Source organism: Struthio camelus, chromosome 2 (assembly GCF_040807025.1).
Source record: "Struthio camelus isolate bStrCam1 chromosome 2, bStrCam1.hap1, whole genome shotgun sequence".
NCBI classification, from domain to species: domain Eukaryota; kingdom Metazoa; phylum Chordata; class Aves; order Struthioniformes; family Struthionidae; genus Struthio; species Struthio camelus.
The window spans coordinates 112,039,537-112,066,744 of NC_090943.1; the positions used below are offsets into that span (position 1 = coordinate 112,039,537).

At 35.6% G+C, this 27,208-nt stretch overlaps 1 protein-coding gene across 2 annotated transcripts in view; it reads right to left on the reverse strand.

Moving 5' to 3' along the window:
• Nucleotides 1-9,642: 9,642 nt before the first annotated feature.
• The window catches only part of LOC104151284 (cadherin-7), an 82,314-nt gene continuing 64,748 nt past the window's right edge, over nt 9,643-27,208 (reverse strand). For both annotated transcript variants that reach the window (XM_068932096.1, XM_009686030.2), the window contains exons 8-12: nt 25,960-26,096; nt 23,828-23,949; nt 22,113-22,230; nt 19,169-19,420; nt 9,643-11,689 (exon numbers count right to left, since the gene is read on the reverse strand). In XM_068932096.1, the coding sequence (XP_068788197.1) occupies nt 11,196-11,689; nt 19,169-19,420; nt 22,113-22,230; nt 23,828-23,949; nt 25,960-26,096 (1,123 nt within the window). In that variant the 3' untranslated portion in view covers nt 9,643-11,195. The remainder of the gene's footprint in view (nt 11,690-19,168; nt 19,421-22,112; nt 22,231-23,827; nt 23,950-25,959; nt 26,097-27,208) is intronic.

Sequence of the window (27,208 nt, forward strand, 5' to 3'; positions counted from 1 at the left end):
AAGAAAGCCAATGTCACAACAGTCTTCAAAAAGGGCAAGAAGGAGGAGCCAGACAACTACAGGCCTGTCAGCCTCACCTCCATCCCTGGAAAGGTGATGGAACAGCCCCTCCTGGAGGTCATCACGAAGCATGTGGAGGACAAGGAGGTGATCCGGAGTAGTCAGCATGGATTCACCAAAGGGAAATCAGGCTTGACCATTCTGGTAGCCTTCTCTGATGGAATGACTGGCTGGGTAGATGAGGGCAGAGCAGTGGATGTTGGGCAGAGCCTGGGCTTCAGTAAGGCTTTTGACACTGTCTCCCATCACATCCTCATAGGTAAACTCAGGAAGTGTGGGCTAGACGAGTGGACAGCGAGGTGGCTTGAGAACTGGCTGGATGGCCAAGCTCAGAGGGTTGTGGTCAGTGGTGCAGAGTCTAGTTGGAGGCCTGCAGCTAGCGGTGTGCCCCAGAGGTCAGTCCGGGGTCAGGTCTTGTTCAATGTATTCCTCAATGAACCGGATAAAGGGACAGACTGCACCCTCAGCAAGTTTGCTGATGATATGAAACTGGGAGGAGTGGCTGACACACCAGAACACTGTGCTGTCATTCAGAGGGGCCTGGACAGGCTGGAGAGTTGGGCGGAGAGGAACCTCCTGAAGTTCAACAAAGGCAAGTGCAGGGTCCTGCACCTGGGGAGGAATAACCACAGGCAGCAGTACAGGCTGGGGGTTGACCTGCTGGAAAGCAGCTCTGCCGAGAAGGACCTGAGAGTCCTGGTGGACAGCAAGTTGAGCATGAGGCAGCAGTGTGCCCTTGTGGCCAAGAAGGCCAATGGTCTCCTGGGGTGCATGAGGCAGAGTGCTGCCAGCAGGTGGAGGGAGGTGACCCTGCCCCTCTCCTCAGCCCTGGGGAGGCCTCCCCTGGAGTACTGTGTCCAATTCTGGGCTCCCCAGTACGAGAGAGACATGGCACTAGTGGAGAGAGTGCAGCGGAGGGCTACGAAGATGATGAGAGCACTGGAGCATCTCTCCTCTGAAGAAAGGCTGTGAGAGCTGGGCTTGTTCGATCTGGAGAAGAGAAGACTGAGAGGCAACCTCCTCAATGTGTCCAAGTATCTGAAGCGGGGGTGTGGAGAGGAAGGGGCCAGTCTCTTCTCTGTGGTGCCCAGCAACAGGACCAGAGGTAACAGGCACAAACTGAAACACAGGCAGTTCCATCTGAACATGAGGAAAAATGCATTTCCTGTGCGAGTGACAGAGCCCTGGACCAGGTTGCCCAGAGAGGCTGCGGAGTCTCCTTCGCTGGAGATATTCAAAAAGCGCCTGGACGCAATCCTGTGCAATGTGATCTAGAAGACCCTGTTTGAGGAGGGGGGTTGAACTAGATGGTGTCCAGAGGTCTCTTCCATCTTCAGCCATTCTGTGATTCTGTGATTCTGTAAAAGGTGCTTCCTTTGCTCATTTCTTGCTTTCCAGCCTTCCATCAGCTTTCATAACTTTCTTCTGCTGAGTCCTTTCTGGGTTTTGTAGACATTTTCCTTATCTCTTTCACCTTTAAGGCTTGACAGTTGAATCTCTCTGGCTGTAGGTTACACTTTTTTGGACTTCTCACAATATCAACTCCTTATCTCCTGCTCTACCTACTACGCTTCCTTACAGAAGCTTCTTCCAGCTGATCATGCTCCAATGCTCTCAGAGAAAACGCAGTCCCTCTCAGGGGATCTGTACACTTCATTGTCATGACTATGGAGAGTCTTAAAGGTGTCATAACGAAATTTACGTGAGGTGGCTACAAGAACAGAAATACACTAGTCAGTGATGTCTAAAATTTATTTACTAAATAGGATGCGTATAGTGGGTGGATAGTGATTTCCTTTCTACCTCACACACACGTTTCTCACTCACCGAAACCAAGTTTTCGTATTGCTTCTTTGTTTTTCCAGCTCCTGCTGGATTAGTCTAGTCAGTTACAGAATGTATTCAAGTTCTTATTTGTCAGCGCAGTGCTTTCTGGAAGGCTTCACCCCTTGACACAGAGTCTGAAAGAGGACAAACACTGAAAGAGAGATTCTCCAAAATGAAGGGCAACATGAGAGAAATCTTGATGCTTTTATCTGGACTTTGTGTGATGTCAGCTGTTAGAGCCATGACTTTACAAGTTACTATTGAAAAGTGTAGGTAATCCCTGAAGTACCTTAAATTCCTTTTCAACTTTGAGGTACTGGAGGAAAAGAAGAGACATAAGATATCATACGATTTCAGGGTGACATGGGCAATATGAAGAGCAAAGGAAATGACCTCTGCTACTGCACTTTTAAGAGATATGAGAAACAAAAATAACTTTATGATGAGCAAGGAGAGGAACTGAGGCCCAAATTAGGACAGAAGATACTGAGCTGTCTGGATAAAGAGAAAAAGCTGTAGATGGTGGACAGAAAGAACTGGCAAGACTTGACACAGGCCATATGCTTTTAAGCAGTGAACTTGCGACAAGTTATATGTATCCTTATAGGCATGTGAAAATTCTGGAACAATCAGAATACATTAACTTCATCTGAAAATGTTAGGACAAGTATTTAGTTTCTGAAAATATTATATATTTTGTGCAGTGATTCTGTTAGGATATGATCTACTCTTTAATTATTGTGCCATGAAATGCAATAACCCAAATGACTGTACTATATAATCTGTGAAACATTGTTTGTCCATTGATACTATTTTTTTGAAAAAGAAAGAACCTTACAACTGTTTGAGGTTTTTTTTTTTTTGCCACATTCCTCTGCATTGGCAGAAAAATAGTGCAGCACCTTGTATGTTTTTGCACTACGGCTGTACTTACTAATTCTATAAGATCATCCTTCTATTTTTATCTAATTATTCATTCAAAGCAAAGAAAGAGCCAAATTTTTCCTTTGGATATATATGCACAAAATTGCTGCTAAAATAATTTGAGTTTGTGTGCACATTCACTGTGCATGTTAAGTGCTGAAAGATTTCCCTTCTTTCTCCTCTATATATATTTTCTTGTTTACAAAAGGACAGGAATTCTGAACCTCTGGTTTCCTCTGTTTATTTCCAGGATCCTGTAACTTTTTAACATAGCTTTTTAATGCGGGAATGATTCACAGATTTCACAGTAGTTATTTGAATGAAGAATCTTGTTATGAAAGTGCTTTGTGTATTAGTCAAGATGGTCTACCTTAATCTTTGAGTTCTAATAACATATATTGAACTATCTTAAGCCACAGTGAAAAAATATTGATTTTATATGTAAAATATTAATCTATATCTCATGATAGTATTAATTTTTCATTTTTTTTTTATGCTCATATAAGAGTCTTCACTGGAAGACAAAGCATATTTCTACCTTTAAGCTAGCTTGTCAAGGTCATACAGCAGTAAAAAGTAGGAAACTATTAAATCCTCTTCCTAATTCACAAGCTTTGACTTTGACGCTAGCTTGTTCTACATTCACCTTCTACATGTGACTACTACAAAAGATAATGAATGTGTACCCAAAAGAGGAAAATGATATATTAGCAAAAGCTTTAGTGTCATATATTATCTTTGAGGGGCCAGAGGATGGAAGAGGACAGAAAGACAGAAAGGGGGAGACCAAATGTTCATCTCTTCATTAACTTCTTTTAAAGTCATTTTTTTTTCACCACTTAAATCTTCATAGTGTCCTTGGAGGTAAATACACTGCATTTTTTCATCCCTGTAGCAACCTTCTATACGTCACAGTCAAATTTCAATAGAAATTTATGGAAAAATGAAATATAAACAAACATGCATCCTTTCCTATATAGATACAGTACCTGCATCAAGGGATTGTGACCTGTGAGAGCTTCATTCCTGTGCTCATTGCACAGAAACTGACAAAAAAGTGATGTCTGGGGGAACAGTAAGTTTCTTATTAAGCTTTCCATTTAGATAATTAATCTTTCTTGTTTTTATTTTATTTTTATTGTTTTTATTAGTTGAATAGGAAGCTGAGGCCAGGCCAAGTATTGTAGACTGTTAGAAGATATTGTTCCACAGAACAGACAAATCATTACCTTGGACAAAATTGTATTCCAGTGGCACCTAGTAAAATATTATTCTCCAATTCGTTAGATCATGTGTGAACCAATAAAAATACCAGGAAAAAACTTGATACACTTAATCTCTCACCCCCTTCTGTGTTGGTCGTCTCAAGTAAAAGTGAAATAACAGACTTCAAAACATTGAGGTTATGATCTATTTGTGTTGCTCCTGCAGTCATGGAAGCTGATAAAGCTATACATGGTCACACAGTATGAGGAAAATTATCATTATCTGGTCTTCATAACATTGATGCAAACTATATATTTTCTGAATTTTAATGAGGAAGAATTTTCGGGTTTTTTCCCCAGTTAGTATTTCACCATTGGTCCTTCATCAAGTGCAAGCCTTTTGAAATGATATTTGTATTTAGCATATACATAGATAACATAAATTACTTTTCAATACAAGGGTACTCTTTGTAACAGCAAGGTTGTGTGTACCCTGCTGACAGCAAGTAGTTTATGCCTTTAAAAATATCTGAATAAAAAACTTGTGTTACCACAAAAACATGTTGACTGTGGCTTGTAGAAAGGGAAAGGTAGCAAAGCTATCATGCAAAAAGAAAGCGTATACAGCCCAAATCAACAATCCATCCTCTTGATGCTGTCAGTCATCATTTATCAGTCTCACCTATCAATGTATAAGTCTGGATGTCCCTTGAAGGTCAAAGGGAGATCTGCCACACACTTTAACGTGGCTAGGATTTCACCTAGTGTCTTTTAGATGCTCTAGTAAACATTTTTTTTTTCCTTACCATTTCAACAGTGTGATAATAATAAAGGATTTTTGATCATTAAGGAAATAAAAGAACATTAAAATTCAAACTGACCATACTTGTCAGACTCGAATGGTCTAATGTGGCTTGAACGTCTGGCTAGATATCACACTTATCCTAATTGAGGAGTAGTTAATCTTAATGAGAGGAAAATCTATCAGTATATTGTGGAGTACTAAGGCAGAGCAATAATTAAAGGATTGCAATAAATGTCAATGCACACTGGGCATTTTGTGCTTGTGCTGTTTCATTTTTATAGCTTTTTCCTTTTCTCTGTGCATCAAGAGTACCATAAAAATGATAATCATGAAACTGTGGTACAGGTAATGAACCTCAAAAATTCTAAGATTTGATTTTGCTAAAAATTGCTGATAGTAGTGCCAGAAAATGACAACATATTTTAAAGTTGTAAGGTTAGACTCTTACGATGATATGAAGGATGATGTTAACGGCAGCTTAACTATAGTATTGCTGGTCTCATATTTAAAGAGAGTGACACATTGCATTCACTGCAGTTTGTTGATGCTTTGCATTTAGCTTTTTCTCCATTGCTTCTTGACATCAAAAGGAAGGAACATCTCAGGACTTCATTTTGTCTTATTTACAAAAAAGAAGAAGGTAGGTTTGCTGCTGAGGCTACAGAGCAGTCAGGATACGTGTGGCTGATATGTTTTTTTGAACAAAAGAAAAATAAAAAAATAAAAAAATCAATGAAAAATTAGAACTTATCAGAATGTAAGCTCTTCACCAAAAATATCAGTTTCAACAAAAACAAAAATCAAAAAACAAAATCCTTCATATCTCAAGTAGTATGTCTTGTCAAGACAATCATAGCTGAATAGAATGGCCTACTAAATAGTCTTTTAGCTTTTATGATGAGGAACCTAAGGCTCGATTCCCTGTTGTGTCTAATTCAGACCCAGCATGATTTCACTTTAATATACAGTGAAAACAAATTTGAACTGTCGCGGAGTGGGGAAGGAGTAGAAAGGAAAAAATAAAATCTCTGACTTCTCTGTAGTTCAGAGTTCAGTTTCCCGTTATGATGCAGGATAGGTGTATGGCCCGAGCTAATCAATCAGATATTAAACTTTTATTAATCCTTACATCATTTGCAGGAATGCTGTAAGGATGCTTTTACACATCTTCACACAAGTGTATACGAGGCACTCATATTCTGGTTCTGAGCAGAAGGGCGGAATACCCTTGTTGAAACACAGCCTTTTCTCTCTGATGACAGAAAAAGGAGATCTGGTCACTTTTTTCTTTTCCCCTTTTCACCTCAATAGCAAATGACTATTTCACAAAAGAGAGAAAAGAGGTTTCCCTTTCAACAAAAGAGGTTTACCCATCTAAATATCTTCTTTAACTAAGTTCACGGTTGTTCACAGATGTATTGAAGACTAACTAGCATAAGTTCAATATGATACCGTTTTATTATGAAATCACTCATGGTCTTCTACATTTTTTGAGTAATTATTTTTGAACTGTTTAAAGCTAACTTATATATTAGCCAGTTTGGATATCATTAGCAACCTAGCTACAGCTATGTGATTCCTAGAGAATTTTTATTTAGCTTAGCAGGCTTTATATCGCTAAAATATAAGCAAACTCTTAGACTCAGACAACAAAATGTGTGAAGCAAGGAAGCAAACAAGCAAGCAAGCAAACAGATAAACAAACAAAAAAAAACCCACATATAATCCAGTTTTAAACATTGTATGAATAGCTGTCCTTGCAACACTTTTACCAGCTTGTAAAGTAATTTTGGTCAAAAATATAAAAACCTGTTGATTTTGTGCAAAATTCAATAGTTTTGCCTGAGTCTAAGAAATAATTTTCTATATCAGACTTATTAATAGGGTAGACAAAGGATTCTCATGGGATTTGAGGGTAGGGATAATTCTTTAGGCTTCTCTGTGGTGTAATAAGGCATTTTCAAATAAAGACTGTGTGGAATGTTGGATTTTTTAGATACAAATCTAATTCTAGGAAATACGCTTTCACATATGAGATCAGAGAAGTGTGAATATGATACATACACTGTAGCTTCAGAACAGATTTTCTTGCAATTTCCAAGGAATTCCTGTGCATTTTCTGCTGCCATTCAGTTTGACTAGATATGCAAAGACTCCTTGACAATCTTATGTCATACAATGATCAAGTATAATCAAAATTTTCATGTAATATTTATCCAATACATTTCTGTCTGCAGCTGCACATTCTAAGGTTTAAGAGATTTTATGTACCATATTCAAAGATTTTTCCCCTCCCATGGGAAATGGTAACCTATAGAAAGAAAAATATAGCATTCATATGTGGATATTTTGTTTTCATTCCCTTAATTCAAGAAATACAATACTTCTCTTGTGTTCTGTGACTCCTGTAACTCAAAGAACAAAATAGCAGGTAGAATTCCATAAAAAATTCTTCAGTGAACAACGCAACCTGTTTTAGCTTATTGATACTGAGCAGAGAAAGAATGCTCTGTATAGAAAATACAGTACTGAGGAGTAAGAATATGTTTTGGGCAGACTTAGTGATGCCATAGTTAAGATTATGACTTTGCAGTCTTTTGTTATCTTATAGACTTTCCTGTTTCTATCAATAAAGAAGATAACTTTTCTAGCTTTCATAATTCACTTCTAGAGTCACAGTGTGATAACATTATACTTGATCCAATCTAATGATCACTGATGAAGCATACAGTGATGCTTCAAAATGGCATTACTTTACATATACGTAAATTCTACATAAAATAAAAATAAAATCTGCCACTGGACAGGCTGCAACCAATAATTTAATATTAACTTGGTAGCAGACAATTGTGTCACCATGCGTTCACCTTAAATTCTGTAATGATCTTAAAAGTCAATGTAATGGCATGCTTTATGGTGTATTTATTTCCTTTTCAGAGTGGCAAAAAGCGAATGGGAAATATTTTATTCTTAATGAGTGCCTATGCCTGAAGGATTTATAGGTTCAAATAATTGATAAATGACACCTTTACTTCAAAGGGAAATTCCTATGAATCTCATCCCCTTCAAAACAATAAAAAAAAACAGACAAAATAGAAACAATACTTTTTTTTATTCTTAATTCACTGGAAGAAGGAGAGATTTCAACTGATACGAAATTTCATAAGTCCTGGAGTGATTGTATCAATTCAGCCATCACAACTATTAAGCTTAAGAAGGACTGTGTTATAGATTTGTGGGAATATAGAGTAGATATATATTTTTTTCTTTTGAAAAAGAAATGCAATTCTGAATATCCACTGCTTATAGCAATGTAACTCAGTGCACAGTAAATTCTTGTCTTTAGTTTTCTTCAAATGGGACAACTTTAACTGAATTTTGTTAGTAGTACCCTTAAGATCATATGCTTTTCAAGGCCCTTGGAAATCTTAATTTTAAAAAGCCTATTCAACTGTGATTTAGTGAAATAAAAGAGGTTTTGGTATTTGGAGGTGGTAGGGATGTTTGACATACTTTTTAAGGAAGATTTATATGGCCTCTACATGGAATAGTCCCATGTTTTTTCTGGAATAGATAAAAAGCAAGAGTTCTTATATTTCACAATATTTCATCAGTAGAATATAATTTATAACATCAGGATATATAACATAATACTAAAATAAGGAATTTATATCAGATTATAAATTGCAAACTTGCATTCCAGATAATTTATGAAGCACATTATATAGTATACATAGTATGTACACCATTTGTATGTACAGAGTAACATCTCACATCAAATATAAGGGATTTCCATCTTTCTGACTGTAATATGTCAGAAGGTAAGGATATGTAGTGTAGCAACAAGCTTGCAAGATTATTTTAGAATTGTGCAACAAAAAACAAATAATTTTTATGGCATTGAGTAGAATGAAATAGATTTCTTTCCATAGAAAGCATGAAAAACTAACGTGTTTTTATGTCAGAGGAACTTTTTGTTTTTTACAAATATAGGAGATGGAAAAGCAAGGGAATTGTGCTGTTTACTCTAAATCACATTTAAATCTCCTTTGAGTGCTATGCGCAAAAATCAGCACTTTTGACATCTTAATCCAGATGCATGAATTATCTTTCCACAAATAACAAGGAGATTTACATGAAACTGTTCTCTCAGCACCTGGTTGGTTGAACACCTGCTTCACTCCTGCAGCACATCTCATTCTCATTGAACTACATACACGTGCTACATTTTCTTTTTTATTTTTATTTTTATTGAAAATCTTACATGTGTGACTAAAAGTCATGGGCAATATCTTTCAGTTCCATTACAAAATCTGTCATATATATATATATATCTACACATATATATATATATATTTAATACAACTAGAAGCAAATCTACTGAATTATGAAACAATGATTGTCTACCAAAATGTAACTCAAATTAAATATCCATGTTGCAGATGATTAAAATTATTTTGTTTTTCTCTGATAAAGCTGAAGGCCACTTTCACATAGTTAATTGAGAATGCTGGGTTGCAAAAATTACAAAGCCTTAATGATAGTTTCCCTAATTCCAGCCTTTTGTCACCCGTACAGTAGGATATTTCATCAAGGATCCTTTTTTTCAGAAAGAAGTACTTTTAGAATGAGCATCATCCTCTATGTACCTTTGATCCACAGACATAAGCCCAGTCCTGCAAATAATTACTTATCCCTCTCAGTAATCATAAGTAAGTCAAGTCGTTGCAAGTTAAGTACAAAGAAAAAAATTTGCAGGAATAGAGTCTGACTTAGAAACTCATCTACAGATTAGCTAGAACAAAACAATCTGAAAGAATATTCAAAAAACACTATTGTTACTTTAATATATGCCTTATTATCTAATAATAAATCATGAAAGATGAAGTATAAATATTGTCAGAATCATAAAAAAGTTGTCTTATTCTAAGAAATCCTACTTCAAAATCGTACAGTATTTTAACCAACAGCAGTTGTCCTTCTGTTTTGGCACTCCTGAACCAGTGTAGAAATTATGTGTAGTGAAGTTAACTCCGTTGGGGAAATATCCATGTGCAGCAGGATCTAAAGATGAATTCTGGAGTTAATAGCATTACTTTGCTTAACATATGAAAGAAATTTAAGAGAGTCTTTTACTGTGATTCATCAGCAGCAAAAAAGACAGGGAGGGGGAAAAGCAAGTCTTCGAAGCATATAGGATGTTTGACCTTGAAAACTAAATCTTGCATTAAAGACACTCCCAGCTACCTCTGTAGTCTTCTTTCCAAAAATGCAATGTACAAATATTTTATTTAAATGTCTCAGACTCTATAATGGCTCAGAAGAACGGCTGCATGTCCTTGTAGCTGTTCTCCTTTCTGAGAGATGAACGGTGGGCTCAATTGCTTTACTGTAATTTCTCCATTTCCATGCTTCATTTCCTACATTTATCTGAGAATGGAGAAAAATCAGCATGTTCTGACAAGTCTAATACCATGAGGCAGTAAAATGGACCTGAATTTAGTGGAGACTGGAGCTCCAAAATAAATATAACACTTTATGTCAAATAATAATAAAAAGGATAAATTCTCCTGTACAAATCAGAAGAGATAATAAAAAATAACAAATAGATAGCAACTTCTTTTCCATACCTACAGGGGCATCACAAAACTTTTTAACTTTAAGACTACCCTTCCATATTTCTCATTTTATGTGATTTATAAAGAACTTTGGTAAGTCGATGACAAACATTGCAGGATTTCTTAGTAAAAATTGTAATTTTTCATGAAATTACCTAGGAACTTACAGAGACTTCCAATTAAATAGCTCCAAGAACAAACAAGAACAATTTATAAACGATCTCATGTGTTTTTGTTTGCTTTAGATCTGTCTTCCTGTTTTCCATCTAGCTAGCTACATGCAACGCTGTAAAGAAAAATTGCAAAAAAGTTGCATTTCTAAATATTATATATTGTAATGCTGTATTGAATGCTGTATTATATTTGCTGATTTGTTTCTTCTTACGCTTATGTCTTACCAGAGACTCTGCATTCTACGTATAGCAGTACTGTGAAGGCATCTACAGAGTATCATTGGCTCATTGAGGTCACAGTGCACTACATACCCTTGAAAGTTACTTGCCTCTGCAGGTACCTGAGGGTTGCTATCTATTTGAACGTGGCTGAGCATTTCATTTTATCAAAAATGCCATCAAATGCTCAGATTCTGTGTGGTCAGTGCAGTCCCTAGGACAAGTCTAATGAAGATATGTTTCACCAAGGCAAAAAAACCTAAAAGGTTAAAAATGGAGAAATATGTACAACTCTCTTCAGTTCGTATGGTTGAGTTTTTTGTTTTACTATTCTTCAGTGCATTTTCAGAGAAAGTTTCCAAGGCTATGAGTATAAGCAGTCTGGTCCAGTTCCATACATATCCGCAAGTCGTTTAAAACGAGGGCCCCAGTCACTGAGGTAATCGTAATTCTGATCAGAGTTCGAACTGATGGAATCTAACGAGCTGAGCGACTCCGCCACGGAGCCGTTCCCCTCAAATGCATATGTCTGCAGGGAGTCGTATGGTGGAGCGCAGGGGTCCACGTCCGCTTCTTTTAGTCTTTCCCAGATAAACTCCCTAAAAATGACGTTATCTGGGATGCTTTTAAAAGTCGGTCTGCTCAGGAATTGAATCTCAGGCGTCACATCCCTTCTGGTCTTGGTATCTCGGATGATGTTGAGGTTTCTCAAGGCAGCCATGTCAAAAGCCTCGGTGTCTTCTTCTCCACCACCCTCATCATCATACCTGACAATATTTTCTCTGATATCTCTCTCTTCATCAAAAATAAGGGGCTCTTTTTTTCGTCTCCTCATGGTGACAATCAGCAAGACAAGAACTGGAATACAAAAAGACCTGAGCTTTAGTAATGCTAAAGTTTGAACATATTTTTCCTACTGTTGGAAACATTCATTAATTTATATGATAAAGACCCAAGGAAACAGTAGGCAATTTATGCAGTTAGATTTCAAATTACTAGATTCTAAAATGGCTTTTAAAGCACGAATTTTTTAGACATTAAAGACACTATTTCCAAAGCCATTCTGAATTAATGTCTTCATCTCTGATTCTATATCCTATGCTATCCGCTAAACATAAATTTTAGGACTGGTTCAGTCTGAATATTACAATCTCACAGCCATGAAATTAAAAAAAAGGAACCTTTTTCTGGACTCTTAATAGCTCAAGTGGTAAAAACACATTCGTAAAGTAACTGAATGGAATTTAACAGCCACAGTTTGGGAAATGACTGAATTAAAGAACATGGCAATTCTCTGATGAAATTCTCTCCTAGATTGGAGAACTCTGAATTGTAAAACTGTGTGTAACATAAGACTATTTTAATTTGTGGATTTAAAGTATCTCTATATTTGACTGCACTTTCCTTTAAAATGCAAAGTACTACACTACAGGTTTATGTATTATGTCTGGTGAGAATTGCTAGGGCTGGAGTTTACTGTATCAAGCAGTGCTAGGAAAGATAATTATTTTTAAAATTCTAATCCTTAAAGTTTCTTCTTTCAACTTGAAAGCTTATATTAAAGGGCAGTGGCATCTAAAAGAACCAGGAGAAACTAATTCAAGGCTCCTATTTTTCAAGTATGGTTTTAGTAGAGAAACAGCACCGCTGACACACAAAACATGGAACAAGTAATATGAATATTGCACCATATGTGGGGCATGACAGAGCATGATTCATCGTCCTAAAAATAATTAATATTATACTGTAGCATCTGGATAACATTTGCTGAGTTAATGATGCTCCTAGAGAAGAGAATGCTTTGCTATCACTATAAAAATAACAGTACATTGAGTAGTAAGTGTCCTATCACATTCAAATAATCTGTTCTGATTTAATGTTTATTTTTAGTCTTAAGAATTTGTGATTATATAATTTACATCTTTCAGGTTTACGTTCTTTACTTAGAGCAGTCTGCTGTGCCTACTGAATTTTATACAAACTTCTCAAAAATAAAAGGCTAATTAAGCTTGAGCTGTCCCTAAGTAGTCTCATAAGTGGCCTCTATAAATTGTATATTATGTTATTGTCATTTTCTAAAGTCGTGGAGGATTTTTTAAAATTAGTATCAATCTACTCATAACTAAGCCTGATGTAATATGAGAATTACTTGGTTAGAATAAACCAGTCCTTCAGATCCTGTATGTGCTGCAGACTATATCATCCTTCCTTAGATGTTGTGATACTGTTTAGAACAGGCTCTAGAATTCAGCATAAGCCGAATTTAAAGATAGGACTTGTGCTAATTTTTTTTTTTTTTGAGACGGGGAGGGTAGCTACAAGAAACACATCTAATGTTCCATCTATTGACAGACGCTTTATGACTACATTATTGCAGCATCAGCTCTTTCTTTTTTTTCCCCCCCGATAGCATTTCCCTGATTGAATTCAGGAGCCACTAGTATGCGGCACATTGCTTTGAACAACATTTACAAAGTAATTTGAGAACATAGAATTTTGACCTTTAAAGGGGCTTTTGTGTGATTTCAAAATATTTTGATATTAGTATAGTACAAATTGAGCTGTAAATTATGGAACACAGAACATAAAATTACCATCATAGAGGCAACAGTTGCTCTTCACTCTTAATAGGTTTCTTTATTATAAAAGATATTTTAAAGTGAAAGACAAATTAGGCTGCTGTCAGCAGAAATTTACATTTAAGCTTAGATTACTTTTGACAGTACTATTAATTTTTTATTATTTTTAACATTTACTGTCACAATTTTATTGCCATGTAATAAGCAGCGAATCATTTCCTTTACTCAAGCGTAAATGTTTTTTTCACACCATTGTCATTCTTAATACACTTCATTTTGAGAGTTAAATACCTGCTAATAAGTGAAAAATATGAAACTTAGTGGGCAGGTCTGCCTGAAGGTATAATAAAAATCAAGAGAAAATGAGTGTTTTATATAGTATGCCTTGTACATCTCACACTTGCTTGAAGCCAAGAAAAATATAAAGTCTTTCTAAAGGCTAAACATTTTAGCATTTAGGTGGCTTTATGAGATTATTAATTTCTAATCATTCCAACAGCTATGAACAATAATGTTTAGCCTGTAAATGAACAAAGCTTTAGCTGCATTGCAGGAAATACAAAGATGAATACCAGTCCAAACTAAATTGCACTGATATGTAAAACAAGTGCAAATGGTTTTAAGGCTTACCCATTTTTCTTTAAGTCCCCCCACCTTTTTTGTTTGTTTGTTTTTTTCTTTTTTTTTCCTACATTTATTACAAAAGCTGAGATTAAGGCCATAATTAGTGACCAGATGAACATCTAGAAAACCTAATTTTAGTCTTTTCAGAGTAGAAATAAAATACGATTGGAAAGCTTTAGGCACTTGTGCATTGCACACTGAGGTCATTAGTTTGGCTCCATACTAGAATGCCACATACACACTGAGGAGATGAAATGGCAAAGCTAATTTCATATTTCATAAACCATTTAACAAATAAATAAAATAATTGATTAAAAAAATCAGATTATTAAGAATGATAACCAGAACTAATAAGGATAAGTCTCCACTAATATTTTCTTATGAATTAACTTGATTGTTCGAAATATCGATTTTGTTTAACAGGTAGAATAGCCTAGAGACTTTTTTTTAACTTTTGTATTAGCTGAGATAAAACCTAGCTGAGATAAAATCTTTCTATCAGTATACCTCCAATCATAATATTAGTAGTTTCAGTTCACCTAAATCAATTGCTAAACAAGCACCTTTAGGTACAAGAACTGATTCTTCTTTTGCCGTTTTGCAGAGAGTTTTACAGAATTACTATGAAATTTCCACTTTAGTATCATCCTGTGCAAAACTAGGTTTAGTTCAGCTTCCTGAGTGTTTTCCTCTGTTTTAATCTTTCCATTTACACTCAAGGCAACTGCTACTTCACTCTAAAGAAGTCATTATAGCCCCGAGACAACCCAAAAAGGAAGACCAGAGGCAGAAAGAGACAGAGTTAAACCCGAGCAGGGTCATTACCATATATATACTACACCCTTAAGCCTGGCATTTACTATAACACTAAGCCACATTAGCTGTGAGCAAATGGGCACATTGGTTTATGCCTTAGGTGTGTCATGAGTCATAAAGCTGAAAACTGGAGACCTTCAGCTATTTAAGCGGTACACCAATAGCCTATTTATTCATACCTTGTCATTGCTATAGTGAGATCAGGTTTGGGAATTACAGCTAAGACTAAGGAAGTCTGTATTTAACTCCCCATTAACAAGTTTCGTTTGCAACTGTTACTTAATCAATTTAGATTATTATTTTCAAAGTAACTACAGTCTTTGAACATTCAAATTGAGTGACCTAGATAGGCTCCAATTTTCCATACATTCTAGGAGGTGTATCACCCTACAAAACAAGTTCTGCGTTGCATAATCAGCCACCTTTTAAATGCCTCAATTTGGATACTCCAATATTAAACAACTTGTAGGTGTATTAATTTTTAAAATATAAGGTCAAAATCTCCACATTCTAGATTATCACATCCTGTGCCTATCTTAACTATTTAGAGAGTAATATCCTTAGGACCGGGACAGCTTCTTCTTGCTTACTAACCACACAATTATGTGTGTGCTAACTTAATTAGGCTTTTGTAGGTATTATGGTGATAAAAATGAATTCCCTGTCTTTCAATTGTCAAAGTAATAATTTGAATCTATATTTTGAATTTTAATAAATGTATTATTAACTTGTTAAATCTAGTACTAGACTAATAGGAGGCTTTCATTAAGAAAGTGGTTGGTACTAATAGTTTATATTCAGAAGTATGGAAGACAAAAAACATGAGAGATCATGATGTTAGTCTGCCTTTCCATCGTTTCAATGCAAAGAAAACTTTTATGTTCTCAAATATGATTGCTTTATCTGTAGGTGAAAATTCTTTGTGTGCGTGTGATTTTATGTACATACTTTATGCTAAACACTTATTATAAAAGCAATTATTTTGCCTTGAGGATGCTAACTGAAAAACAAATTACCTTGAATCAAATTACCATATAATTTTCAGAAGAGTAAAAAAACTCCTACTTACTTCTCTAAAAATTATGTTCACTCTAAATTCAATACACACTATTACTGTTCTTTTCATATTTTCTTTATAGAACAAATGGCAAGCACTTTATTTTTTTTTTTCTTTAAGATGCAGCCCCACTGCAGAGTAAATAATTATTAAGATTTTCTGGGTAATTAACAAAGTACTGAAACTCTCTTGTGGAATAAAATTTAGAATTTAATCTCTGTCAGTCAATTTGAGCCAGGAGAAAAGCTTTGGTAAAATGCTGTTAATTTCTGAAAGCTATTTTACTTTGAAAAAAAAATTAAAAATTTGACTACACCAAGTTGTTTATATCTAATTGCAGTGAATTAATAAAATGTGGTAACAGTCTTCCTTCTTACTATTAATGCAAATTTCCTGCTTAATTAAAAGTGATCAGTTGTTTAAGTAAAAATAATGACAGTAAGTAATTCCACTGAAACAATCAGAATCTTGGTAGAGACAAATGGCTATTTCTTAGACAAAAGGATGTACAGGGCAAGGACAAGTATCAAAGCACAGGATACTAACTTTAAGAAGATAAGGGCTTGTTGAGAATTCAGAATCCTAGTGCCAGAACGCACATATTCCTGACATTTATGCAAATCTCATCCCTCCTTGTCTTTGCAACTGGGAACCATGTTGAGGTGATATTGTCAAGCTTCTTCAATATGACTGCATTTGCACTGAGTATTGAGCTTAGGTCAGAAATGTTATTTTGGTCCTATAGCCTGACTCCTCTATTAATTCTCACACAAAGAGGTGCATCCCTTGGTCCCAGTCCCGGCACCATTTGCCAACAGCCTGAAGTCTGTTCTTTGTGCAGAGCACTTCAGGATTTCTCCTAGGAATGGAAGGAAGGTGAAAAGGGAGGAGGAAAATTCATAGCAGCACTACCATTCAGCTGATCTCAGAAACTTACTTCTAGGAACGGGTAGAGGGAGAAGAAAAGCTCTGGGATCAGAAGAGCAACAGCACTTGACTGAGGGGTCTTACTGGGCAGCAGTAATATTTAGACACCTCTGCCCTGCTGAGACTGGTACCTAGCTGGGCACACAACAGCAGCAGGATGCAAAGCCACAATGCAGAGTTCAGAGCCAGAGTTAGCATACAGTGTAAACATAGCCTAAACAGCACTGCAGTTCCCAATTGTACCAAAAAGGAGCTGCTTAGGAAGAAAGTGATGGGTGCTCATGCAAATATCTACTTGGATAAACAAGGGTGACACATTCAGATAGTCCACTTTGGAAGTTCAATTCTTTGACAATGTCAGGATGGTCATCTGCCAGATTCCTCTTCAGAACACGGTACATTTGTCAGATACTATGTTCGAAGAGCTTGTTCTTAGCTCTTTACCAAATGCTTGTTCTGCACAGTGTAAAAGTAACTGAAATAAAAACCCAGGTTATCTGATTTATTGGTTGTATATGAGCCCTATTACATTGAGTAGAATAAACAAGTTATTGCCTGGTAACTTTTGAGTTTCCACTGAATGCTTTTTTCTGAGAAATATGGCTCCTACTTAAGAAAAGCATATGCATAGACCAATCTGCCTTGTAATCTATAGTAGCTTCTTATATGTGTTTCAGCAGCTCCATTTTTTTTTACAAAAGAAATAGTGGTCTTTCATTTTGGGATAAAGTGGATTGCTGTTACTGCAGAACTCTTCCTCCTGTTAAATACTTTGGACCAGTGTTGCAAATGGATAATACTCCACTAACGTCAATTTTTCAATGCCGGTTGATACCAGAGAAAGAGCTAACATTGTATATAATTTTTAAACTATACCAATTAGCTACTTGTCCAAATAAACTTCATTTGGGAGTATAACTGGCATAGAAATGCTGCTAGAAAGATTGTGTATAGAAATTTCATTAATATTGTTGATAATTGTTCAGTCTCATTTCCCTTTTAACTCTGTTATTGCTTAAGCCTAATCATTTGTTCAGTGAGTTTGAACAATCCTATGATTTTTTTTTGTCACAAACCTGGAAAAACCTGGAAATGCCACCTGGGCACTCACCATATATAATGTCTATTCAGTGAGGTATTTGGGTTCGCTGTAGAGGGAGTATTTTTACTCTGTAACAATGATGCAGGACGTCAGTTTCTGTTTTCAGTTTTAACCTAGTAAAGACATCCTTATGAAGGCTAGGCCTTTTTTTTTTTTTACCATTTTAGAAATGTTCATAGCAAAAGTAAAACTGCCTTACAGTGACATGGATGAAAGTCATTAAGAAGATAAATCTATGCAATTGAAATATAGCCATGAACAAAACTGTAGACAAAAATATCTCTTGGTTTCACCTATGAAAATTACTTAATAAACAGAGGCAGATCACTGGGATTATAACAACTTGAGGACACTACTATCTCCCCCTTTCTCTTAAACTGGTATGTGCAGCCAGGGAATATAGTAATCTTTCCGTAGATGATAATAAACAAGAAAATTCTTGTGTACTGGCTTGAGATATATGTAACGAGATCTTTCTAACAATTAACAAAAGTGCATCTACGCTCATCTGCATCCTGCAGATGCTGATGATCCTTCATCTTTACTCCCTGACCTGGACCTGTTAGTCATTTTTTTAATCGTGTTGTCATGAAATGATAAACGCTAACCAAACTAGTCTCTTGACATGGTTCCAGTATTTTCAAACCAGTTGCTTTCCCTGTCTTTTATTTAGTTACAGTTTCACTGCATAACAAAACCCAATTGTGCTACCAGTTACAGAAGATGTAGGAGATGTTCAATTAAATAAAACAATTCTCATCTATAAATTACATCTGTAGCATTTTCTGAATGTCTTTTGTTCTCTATAACTCAAAAGGTATTTAAAAACAGTTATATCTCTAAAAAGGAGCACACACTGATACAGACTATACAGTGAGTAATCTGAAAATGACCGGCTACATTAAACAAGAGAAATACTTCCATAAGCTCACTGTTTCACCTGCATTGTCTCTCTCGTAACTGCTACATTTAAAGTAACTGATCATTTTCCTTCTAGTATTATTTTATAGCTATAACTGGAGGCACCTTAACTTAGATACAAAGTACTAGAACTTTACAAGCTCAAATAACTGTTTTGTGGCTCCTAATAATAAAATACTTCTCTGGCTGGCATGTTAGGCTTTCCTGTCTAAAAAGTTATGTGAAGAAAGGGGGAAAAAAAGATAGATACCTTTTTTAATAAAAAAAAATGAAAAACAACAGAAAATAACAGTAATAGTAAGAAGACATACCTAGTAATGTCAAGACACAGGCCAGTATTGCTATCAGGGCTCCAGTGCTAAGTCCTGCAGGCAAGATGTACGCCTCTGCATTGCATGTCTGAGCAATACCATCTGCATCACAATCACAGACTCTGATGGTGAGGGTATTAGTGCTACTAAGTGAAGGTGATCCGCTGTCCACAATGAATATTGGCAAGTAGAAAACAGACTGTTCCTGTCTCCGGAACCCATTTCTTCTAGTTAGTACTGTTGCAGTGTTATCTAAACAGACGAATGAAAAGGTAAATGTAAAATATATGGTCTATCTAAAACACAAGTCCATAGAAAATACAACCTTTCTCTCAAAAGATTGTGAACATTTACCTTATTTAAGTGAACTTTTCTTTGCTGTTCATATATTTTTGGAGTTGCAGAAATAGGATCAGCTGAGAATTCATATTCAACTAAGCAAATCCCTAATCATACCAATAGCATGAAAATTTCTGTTTTCCACTAAGGATTGTTTCAAAATTACAGAAGCCTATTAGATTTTAATTATGCTCACAGTTCCACAGTCTAGATGCATAGCTTTGTAAAGGAAAAGAAAAAAAAAATCTTTCAACAATCAGATTAAGTATCTATATACGTTTCAGCTCTAATTTACAAAGATCTGTTTCAATTAGTCACAAATTAAGTAACATATTAATGGAAGTGATGAACTTGTTCATAGAGGAATAAGCTCTGAAAACTATTTTTTTTTTGAATGCAAAAAAAATCCAATTTGTGCACAAATACAGGTAATTGCACATGTAACAAGGACATGAACTTGTTTTCAGTCTTAGCTGAGAGTTCAGAGTCTGAAAGAGAATAAGAATTTATGTAGATTCACAGTCATAACCTCAATGGATGGCTTACGTATTTCCATCCATTTCTCTAAAGATAATCACATCTCAGGCAATTTTCTATTAAAAAAAAAGAAAAAGTTTGCTCTCTGTCATCATAATGAAAGAACAAAATAGCTGAAATGTGATTAACAGCTACCAAGCAAACAGATATAGGGTTTAAAAACCTCAGTAAGCCACTCAAATAGATGCCATGATTAGTCTATAATTTTGACTGCAGTATTATTAGAGTAAGAAATGGGTATTTCCTTATGGCTGTTGAGTGCAGTCACTGAATGCCTAGCTAACCAAAAACTGAATATATCATTTTTATAAGAATTTATATTTTAAAATATTTGAATTAAATCTTTTAAATAGTACTAAAACTAACAGTTAGTAGAAAAAATATTTTCTATCTGGCATTCCTTTCCTACTTCAAGCTTATACAAGTTAAGAACAACTTCAAAAGATTTTATTATAGCGTGAAATGAACACCATTTTTAAAAATAGTGCATCGTTGAGGTCTGATCTGGCAAGCATTTGGTAAATATTCCACCAAATTCAATAAGAACTAACATAATCAATCTAAAACGTGTACTTCATTTGTGTTCTGAATTGGGTGATTAAAAAGTCGGCATATTGCAGAAAATTTGTGCAAGACTCAGTGTTCAGTGCAAGTCAACAGATCTTAAGAGGTAGGGAGATACATCCCCTAGAATTTATAAAAAAGTTCAGTTGGTCGGTCAGTCAATCTATAAGCCAGTCTGTCTATCTGTCTGCCTATCTATCAGTTTAAAGATAGATATAACTATAGTCCTATATAGATGTCCTATATGTATTTTAACATGTCTATCTAAGTATTACAAATACTGCTGCACATAGCACCACAATAAGAAATATGTATGAAACTGAACAATATCAAAAGGGGCAACTGCTGGTTTGTTTTGTAACACCATCGATTTTTCCGGCATTGTGAAGGGTGCATTATGACTCTTCACAAATCTAAGTTCTTTGGAAGAATGCCTATCTTTTTTTTATATTAAATACTTTGCAGTACTTGCAACAATATTAGAGTTCTGAACAGAGTCTTATTCTAATGCTTTTTTGTTATTATTTTGATCATTATTGTTAATACAATCTTTAGCTTATAACACTAAGCTCCTCGTAGGAAGAAAATTAAAACACATCACCAACGACATGAAGAATAAGGCAATAAATATCTGTGGGAGAGATCTTATGTTTAGGTTTATTGTTATGTTGACTGAAGGGGTATTAAAGCCTGAATGTTGTTCAAAGTCTGTCTGTACAAACAGTACCCTTTAATCCAACATATGTCTATTTTTCTTGCTTTGTTAATAGGGATGACTTTGTAACTCTGGTTAGTACTGACACATAAAAGAGCAATGAAAGAGTAAGAGTGCCTATTTTGTTCTGTTTGCTTCAACTATTAGCTAAACTGACTGACACATGCCCAGCTGCCATGCTATGTGGTGTAGTAATGAGAACACTAATTAGAAGTGTGTTCTCAGATATTTTAACTAATAGAAATGTGAAGTCAACGGGATCCTGCATAAGTCTTTGGGGAAATAGTCATATGAAGTCTGTGTAAATATTGTAGGCAGCTTTCGTTTTCAAAAGCCTTCCTCAGTAGGTGATATACTTATTGAATCGATGGTTAAAAAAAAAAAAAAAACTCTCATTTTATCATGTGCTCATTTTTTATACCCTGAGTTATATTAATAAAACATTAAGTCCTGGACATTTTTCAGTCATTGCCCCAAGGTAAAATCTAATTTAGATAAAAACCTATAAATACAAGGAAAAAAAAATGTGAAGAGTGACTTCTGGGAAAAAAAAAAAGATTTGAAGCTGCTCTGTTTGGCTCAAGGCTTTAAATGATTCAAACAACAGCTTCATCCACTTGACAGATAATCTACAGACAAAATTACTTTGGAGGCTGATTGTACTTAAATTTAAGTCCTTACCAGAATGGAAGTTTATGTAGATGATAATCACCACTACATTTTCAAAATGAAAGGTGTTGATGGTGAATATTTACCCAATCAAATGTTCTGTCACATTTGTAATCTTACCTTTGTTGTCCTGCAGTGTAAAATTGTGGTTATTTGCTGCCTCTGCTGTTAAACTGAAGTAGAACTGATGACCATTTGGTGGGTCATCTTTATCAATTGCACTGATTTTCTGGATGACCTGTTTTAAGATATGTTGGGTTTTTAGTGTGAGGAATATGAAGAAGAGTAAATACGTACACACTGTAACTCCTCTATTGATGTTAAAGTATCAACTCTTATGTCCTACTCATAATACAGTCTGGTTTTCTATTTGGTTTTCTAATTTCTCAAACATATACAGGTAATATTAAAATCAAAATGTGACTCTTTTCCTTACTTTTCCTGTAACTGAATTTAATCAGCCAAAAACAATGCTCTGTAGGGTCTGTGAGAGGTTTGAGTCTTGTCATTCACCAGCGCTTAGAATATAAATTATGTAGCAGTAGAATACAAACGGCATAGCAGTCAAATATAAACTACTTAGCAGTGGAAGGAGCGCATCTTCTGGATGGCTATAACACGGCTCTCTCATAGTTATCAATGGCTACAATCAACATTACATTGTGAACGTTGGTGATGAAAAGATTACACTTTTCAGACTTTTAATTAATTTACCTTAAAAAATAAAAATGAAATCACAGAGCCAAGTACTAAGTATATTAATATATTAATTAATAATTAATATATTAATATATTAATATCCTGATTTTTTTCACTTTTCTAGCTTTATTTTCTAAAATTCTATCATAATCTGTCTCCAAAAAAAAGGTGTCACCGTTGTTTACAATTCATAAAGGACTAGATACTCAGAACTAAAAGTTCTGGCTAGATTACAGAGAGAGCAAGCATTTATAAAAGGGTGCTTTATGCAGCTTCAAATGCTTTTTTTTTGTTGTTGTTCATATAAGAGCATTCATTCTATTTCTGAGTTTCTCATGAACACGAGGTAATAGCTATAGTGTTTTCTCTTGAGGATTTAAATTCTACTGTAATCTTGAAATGTGTAATAAACAGCATCTGCCACAGAAAAGACAATATTCTGGGAGAAGGCACAAAAGTGCAGAGCCTCCCAGGGAATATGTGGGATTTAGGTGGGTGAAACATCCGCTAGTTCTCTGGGAGAGAGAAGAGAGAATTAGATGATGTATATGTCCTCTGGTCTTAAGAAGTAAGAAGTAAAAAGGGTAGTCCAAATATGAGAGACACCAAGGACAAACAACACTAGATGGAGTTAGCCGAGTCTAGGACTTCCTGGAAGTCTTGCTGGGAATAAAAAATGCAGAAGAGACTGGTAGGAATAAAATTCCCTAGTGAACGTGAGGCTTTATGGCCTAAACTTCCTAACAGAAACAACTGTGTACTCATTTTAGGAATAGTAGGCTTTTAGGTCTCAGAATCACCTAGGTGTTGAGCTATCCCATGTCCCCGTAAAATCAGGAGGAGTAAGCACTTTTAACATTATTCAAAATTAGGTGAGTTTAGCAAAATATGTCAGTTATGTCAGCAAGGAAGCCCAGAGCTTTTAATGCTATGTTGCATCTCCAGTTTTAATATCTGCAGCTTTCTCATCAGAGGTATGGTGGATCTTTTAGGGTGTGATGAATATCTGAGCTGCACATCAAAGTGTCATTTTTGCTTCCATAAATGGATTATATTTTATCTTAAGGTTGACAAATTTTCAAAAGTAATGATGGCCTATCCAATAAAAAGAAACATTAAACAAAATCAATCCATACCTGACCAGGTTGAGCATTTTCACAGACAGTTGTCTCATACTCCGTGGCAAACTCAGGGGCATTGTCATTGATGTCAAGGATTGTAATGGCTACGTAGCCTCTCCCAATCTGTGCTGGATTCTCTACAAAAATAAGCCAACAAAACAAGCAAGCTCTTTACAGGTTATTCTTTGGGTCAGTATGTCTTTCATTTGCATCCCTCTTTGGTGTCAGATCAATTTGGTGTCAAATCAATTACGATCTCTCCTAGAAAGACAAAGGAAGCTGTTGGACCGATCTTCTGAAAACAAAGCTTATGTTTTCCAACAGCTTCAATGGGACTGAGATTTTACTTTCAAGGATGATCTAACTCACTAATCACATCATTGAGCAGCATTCTCCAGAAGGATAAGAGCAAGGTGAAGTAAGACCATTACCACTGGTGTATATTTAACCAGAACAGTACTATTTGTTTTGGGAATAACATGATCATTATGGCTGTAACACATATTTTTTATTGCAATTCAGTTTGATTCCGGTTGACCAAGCTGACCAGGAAGTCAAAGGCAGAATTCGCTCAGCTGCATACAACGAAAAAGACGAACAAGCTGTATTCCCCAGGAAATCCCAAAATATTAAAAGCATACACAGACTTAAGTATTTTAAGTCATTAATAAATGTAACAAACACCTTAAATATGAATCATATTCTCAAATTAAAGTATGTGTCTAGCTAAAATAGGCAACTGTGCAGTATTCAATGTTATCTTTCAATCTGAAACGGTAGATATGCGTTGAACTAAGCATAAAAGACCTAAGTGTATACTTTAACTACTTTGCTAGATAGTATTTCTGTTTTGGAGCAGGAAATTAGAAAGATTGCATTATTTTTTACCACAGCTGACGATACTAGAGAGAGAGAGTAGGGCAGACTGAAAAATTATACAAAACTTCAAATATGTATGTATCTTTTTCTAAGGTATTGCTACCAAACCTCATTAAATGCTATAAATTTTTAAAGCAATTAATCCAAATGCAGGCTACAATGCCCATTTGCTTATTCCACATGTGGAAAAGTAGAAGGGCATAGGAAGAACAATGTTGACACCATCTTTCTCCTCTGCTGACCTAAGCTTACTGAAAACCAGGCTGGCCATAAATGTAAATGAAAGCATCCTAAGGTAAGGTACTTATGCTCCAAGATTCTCACTTGTTTGAAGTATGTCCCTTGGCTGCCCTCTCAGTTTTATTAATAGTCAGGAAAATCATTGGCTCCCGTACAGGCCTGGTGGACCAAAAATCTAGTCCTGAGAATACAAGATAAATTCATACAGCTACAAAATCGTAAAAGTTATCATTCAGGTTAAACATGAAATTAACCTTATTGAAAGCAACGACTATGGATTTCTTAAAATAGTAGGTCAGGGAATTTATAACTGCTTTATTATCATAGCCCAACAGAACAGTAGCAAGGGCGAAATTTGAAGAAATAAATTGTTCAAATCAAACCTATACGGGCACAAAAATCTTTTTTTTTTTTTTTTCACAACATGAAAAACAAATTGTTCACAGCTGAACAAGTTTAGGTTTAAATTTGTCTTAACAGTATTCCTGTTACATGCACTTGAGTTAGCTTCTTCATTGTTTTTCATCTTCCATAGTCACTCACACCAGAAGAGAGAGAGCAAGTACAAAATATCCTCTACGGTCTTACCTGAGAGTCAGGGCAGTGAAACCACATAAATATTCACATCTTCTTTCCTTTACTCTTTTGAAGAGTGCTGTGGTAGACTAACTCTGGGTGAGTGTCGTGTTATTTCTAGGGGGAGTTCACTCCTCTCCTCCTCTATATCATTTTTTCTTTCCTGATATTTGGTCTCAGACTTCTGACTTAACATTTTTCATCTCCCTTTGTACTTGCTTTTCAGAAGTCAAAAGACTACATAAGATGTGAGGCAAAGGAAAGATCAAATATTTAATCCTTTTTCTTTCTTTCTTTTTTTTTTAATCACATGGGTTTCCTTTGAAACCTTCTATTGAGCAAGACAAGTTATTTTTATCTGGACTGTCATATTTTCACTCGATGAAGCTGATCATGAATAAACTTGAAGCTCTATACGTAAGCAGCTAAAAAATTTGTAAAATGCTACTTACGACTCTCCATTGCCAAAACTGTGATGTTATGAACAGCATTAGTTTCCCTGTCCAGAGACTTGGCGGTTGTAATGACTCCACTGTTGGCATCAATATTGAAATACCTCTCCAGGTCTGTGTTCCGATCTATTGAGTACCTAGGTGAAGGATGAAAGAAAACTTTTGATTTATGTTCAATTACCGCTTGTAAAAATGTTTTATTGATTTCTCATTAGAGACAAAGAATTTCCATTGTTTCATCATTTTAGCTTTGTTTTGTCCAGCTTCTCCAGGGTGTTGAGAGAAACAAAGCCATACATACAGGCCAGAAAAGTCAGACTGCACAATGCAGTGTGCTGGCAGTGGCTGGCTCTGTTCCCACAGTTCATAATGCCCTCTTCAGTGAGGCTATAGGTATTTCCCTCTATTTTCTTTCTTCCTTTCTGCTGTGAGGTAGCCCCATGCAATAGTTTACTCCTGAACCCAAGCTAATGTGAAAGTGAGCTGGAAGTTTGCCACATGGCTGTACCAGCCTGGCTCTGCTCCCACAGGACTGGCAGTCTGCAGCACAGAGCTTTCTGTCATCAGCAGAAGAGCCCCTGAATCACCCAGAGGTTGTAGAGTAGGTCAGGGATTGCATGTCATCATCATCAGCTCCCGACTATCATTAGACAAACACAGGCTCGTGCCCTTGACTCTTTGGCTTAACATATCTTTTACCTCCAAACTTGTTTTAGTAAAGGGAAATCAGCTCATTAGCAAATAGAAAATAGCATATGAGAAAAGGTCAAACTGCCTGTGGGTGTTCTGTTTATATCCCTTTTGAGAGAAAGGGACAGTTGATTAGGCAGTGTTAGATCTACAACTGAAGTATTCTTGACATTCGATTTAATATTGGGTCAGATTCTTGCACTCTCATTTAGACCAAGTAAGTACTTCAGAGCACATCCCTACACTCAAGATGAATTAAAATGTCAGAATCAGACCAAGTGTGATTATTGCAATTACTGTCACAGTGATAGTATATTAGATTATTGATATAACATTAATCAAAAGCTTTTAACAATGAGGAAGGAAAGAATTACAGAAGATAGTTCAAAGATTGGACTTCCCAGCTGTAATGAACTTATGGCACTAGTTCTGTGCTGTAATATACCAGGTTCTACTCTACTGTATTATAGTGTTTTCATCTACTCTCTTGGCTGCAAAATCTCTAGAGCAGAGACTCAATATGCATTTGAAATTGTTTTACTGTATTATGTCACGGTGA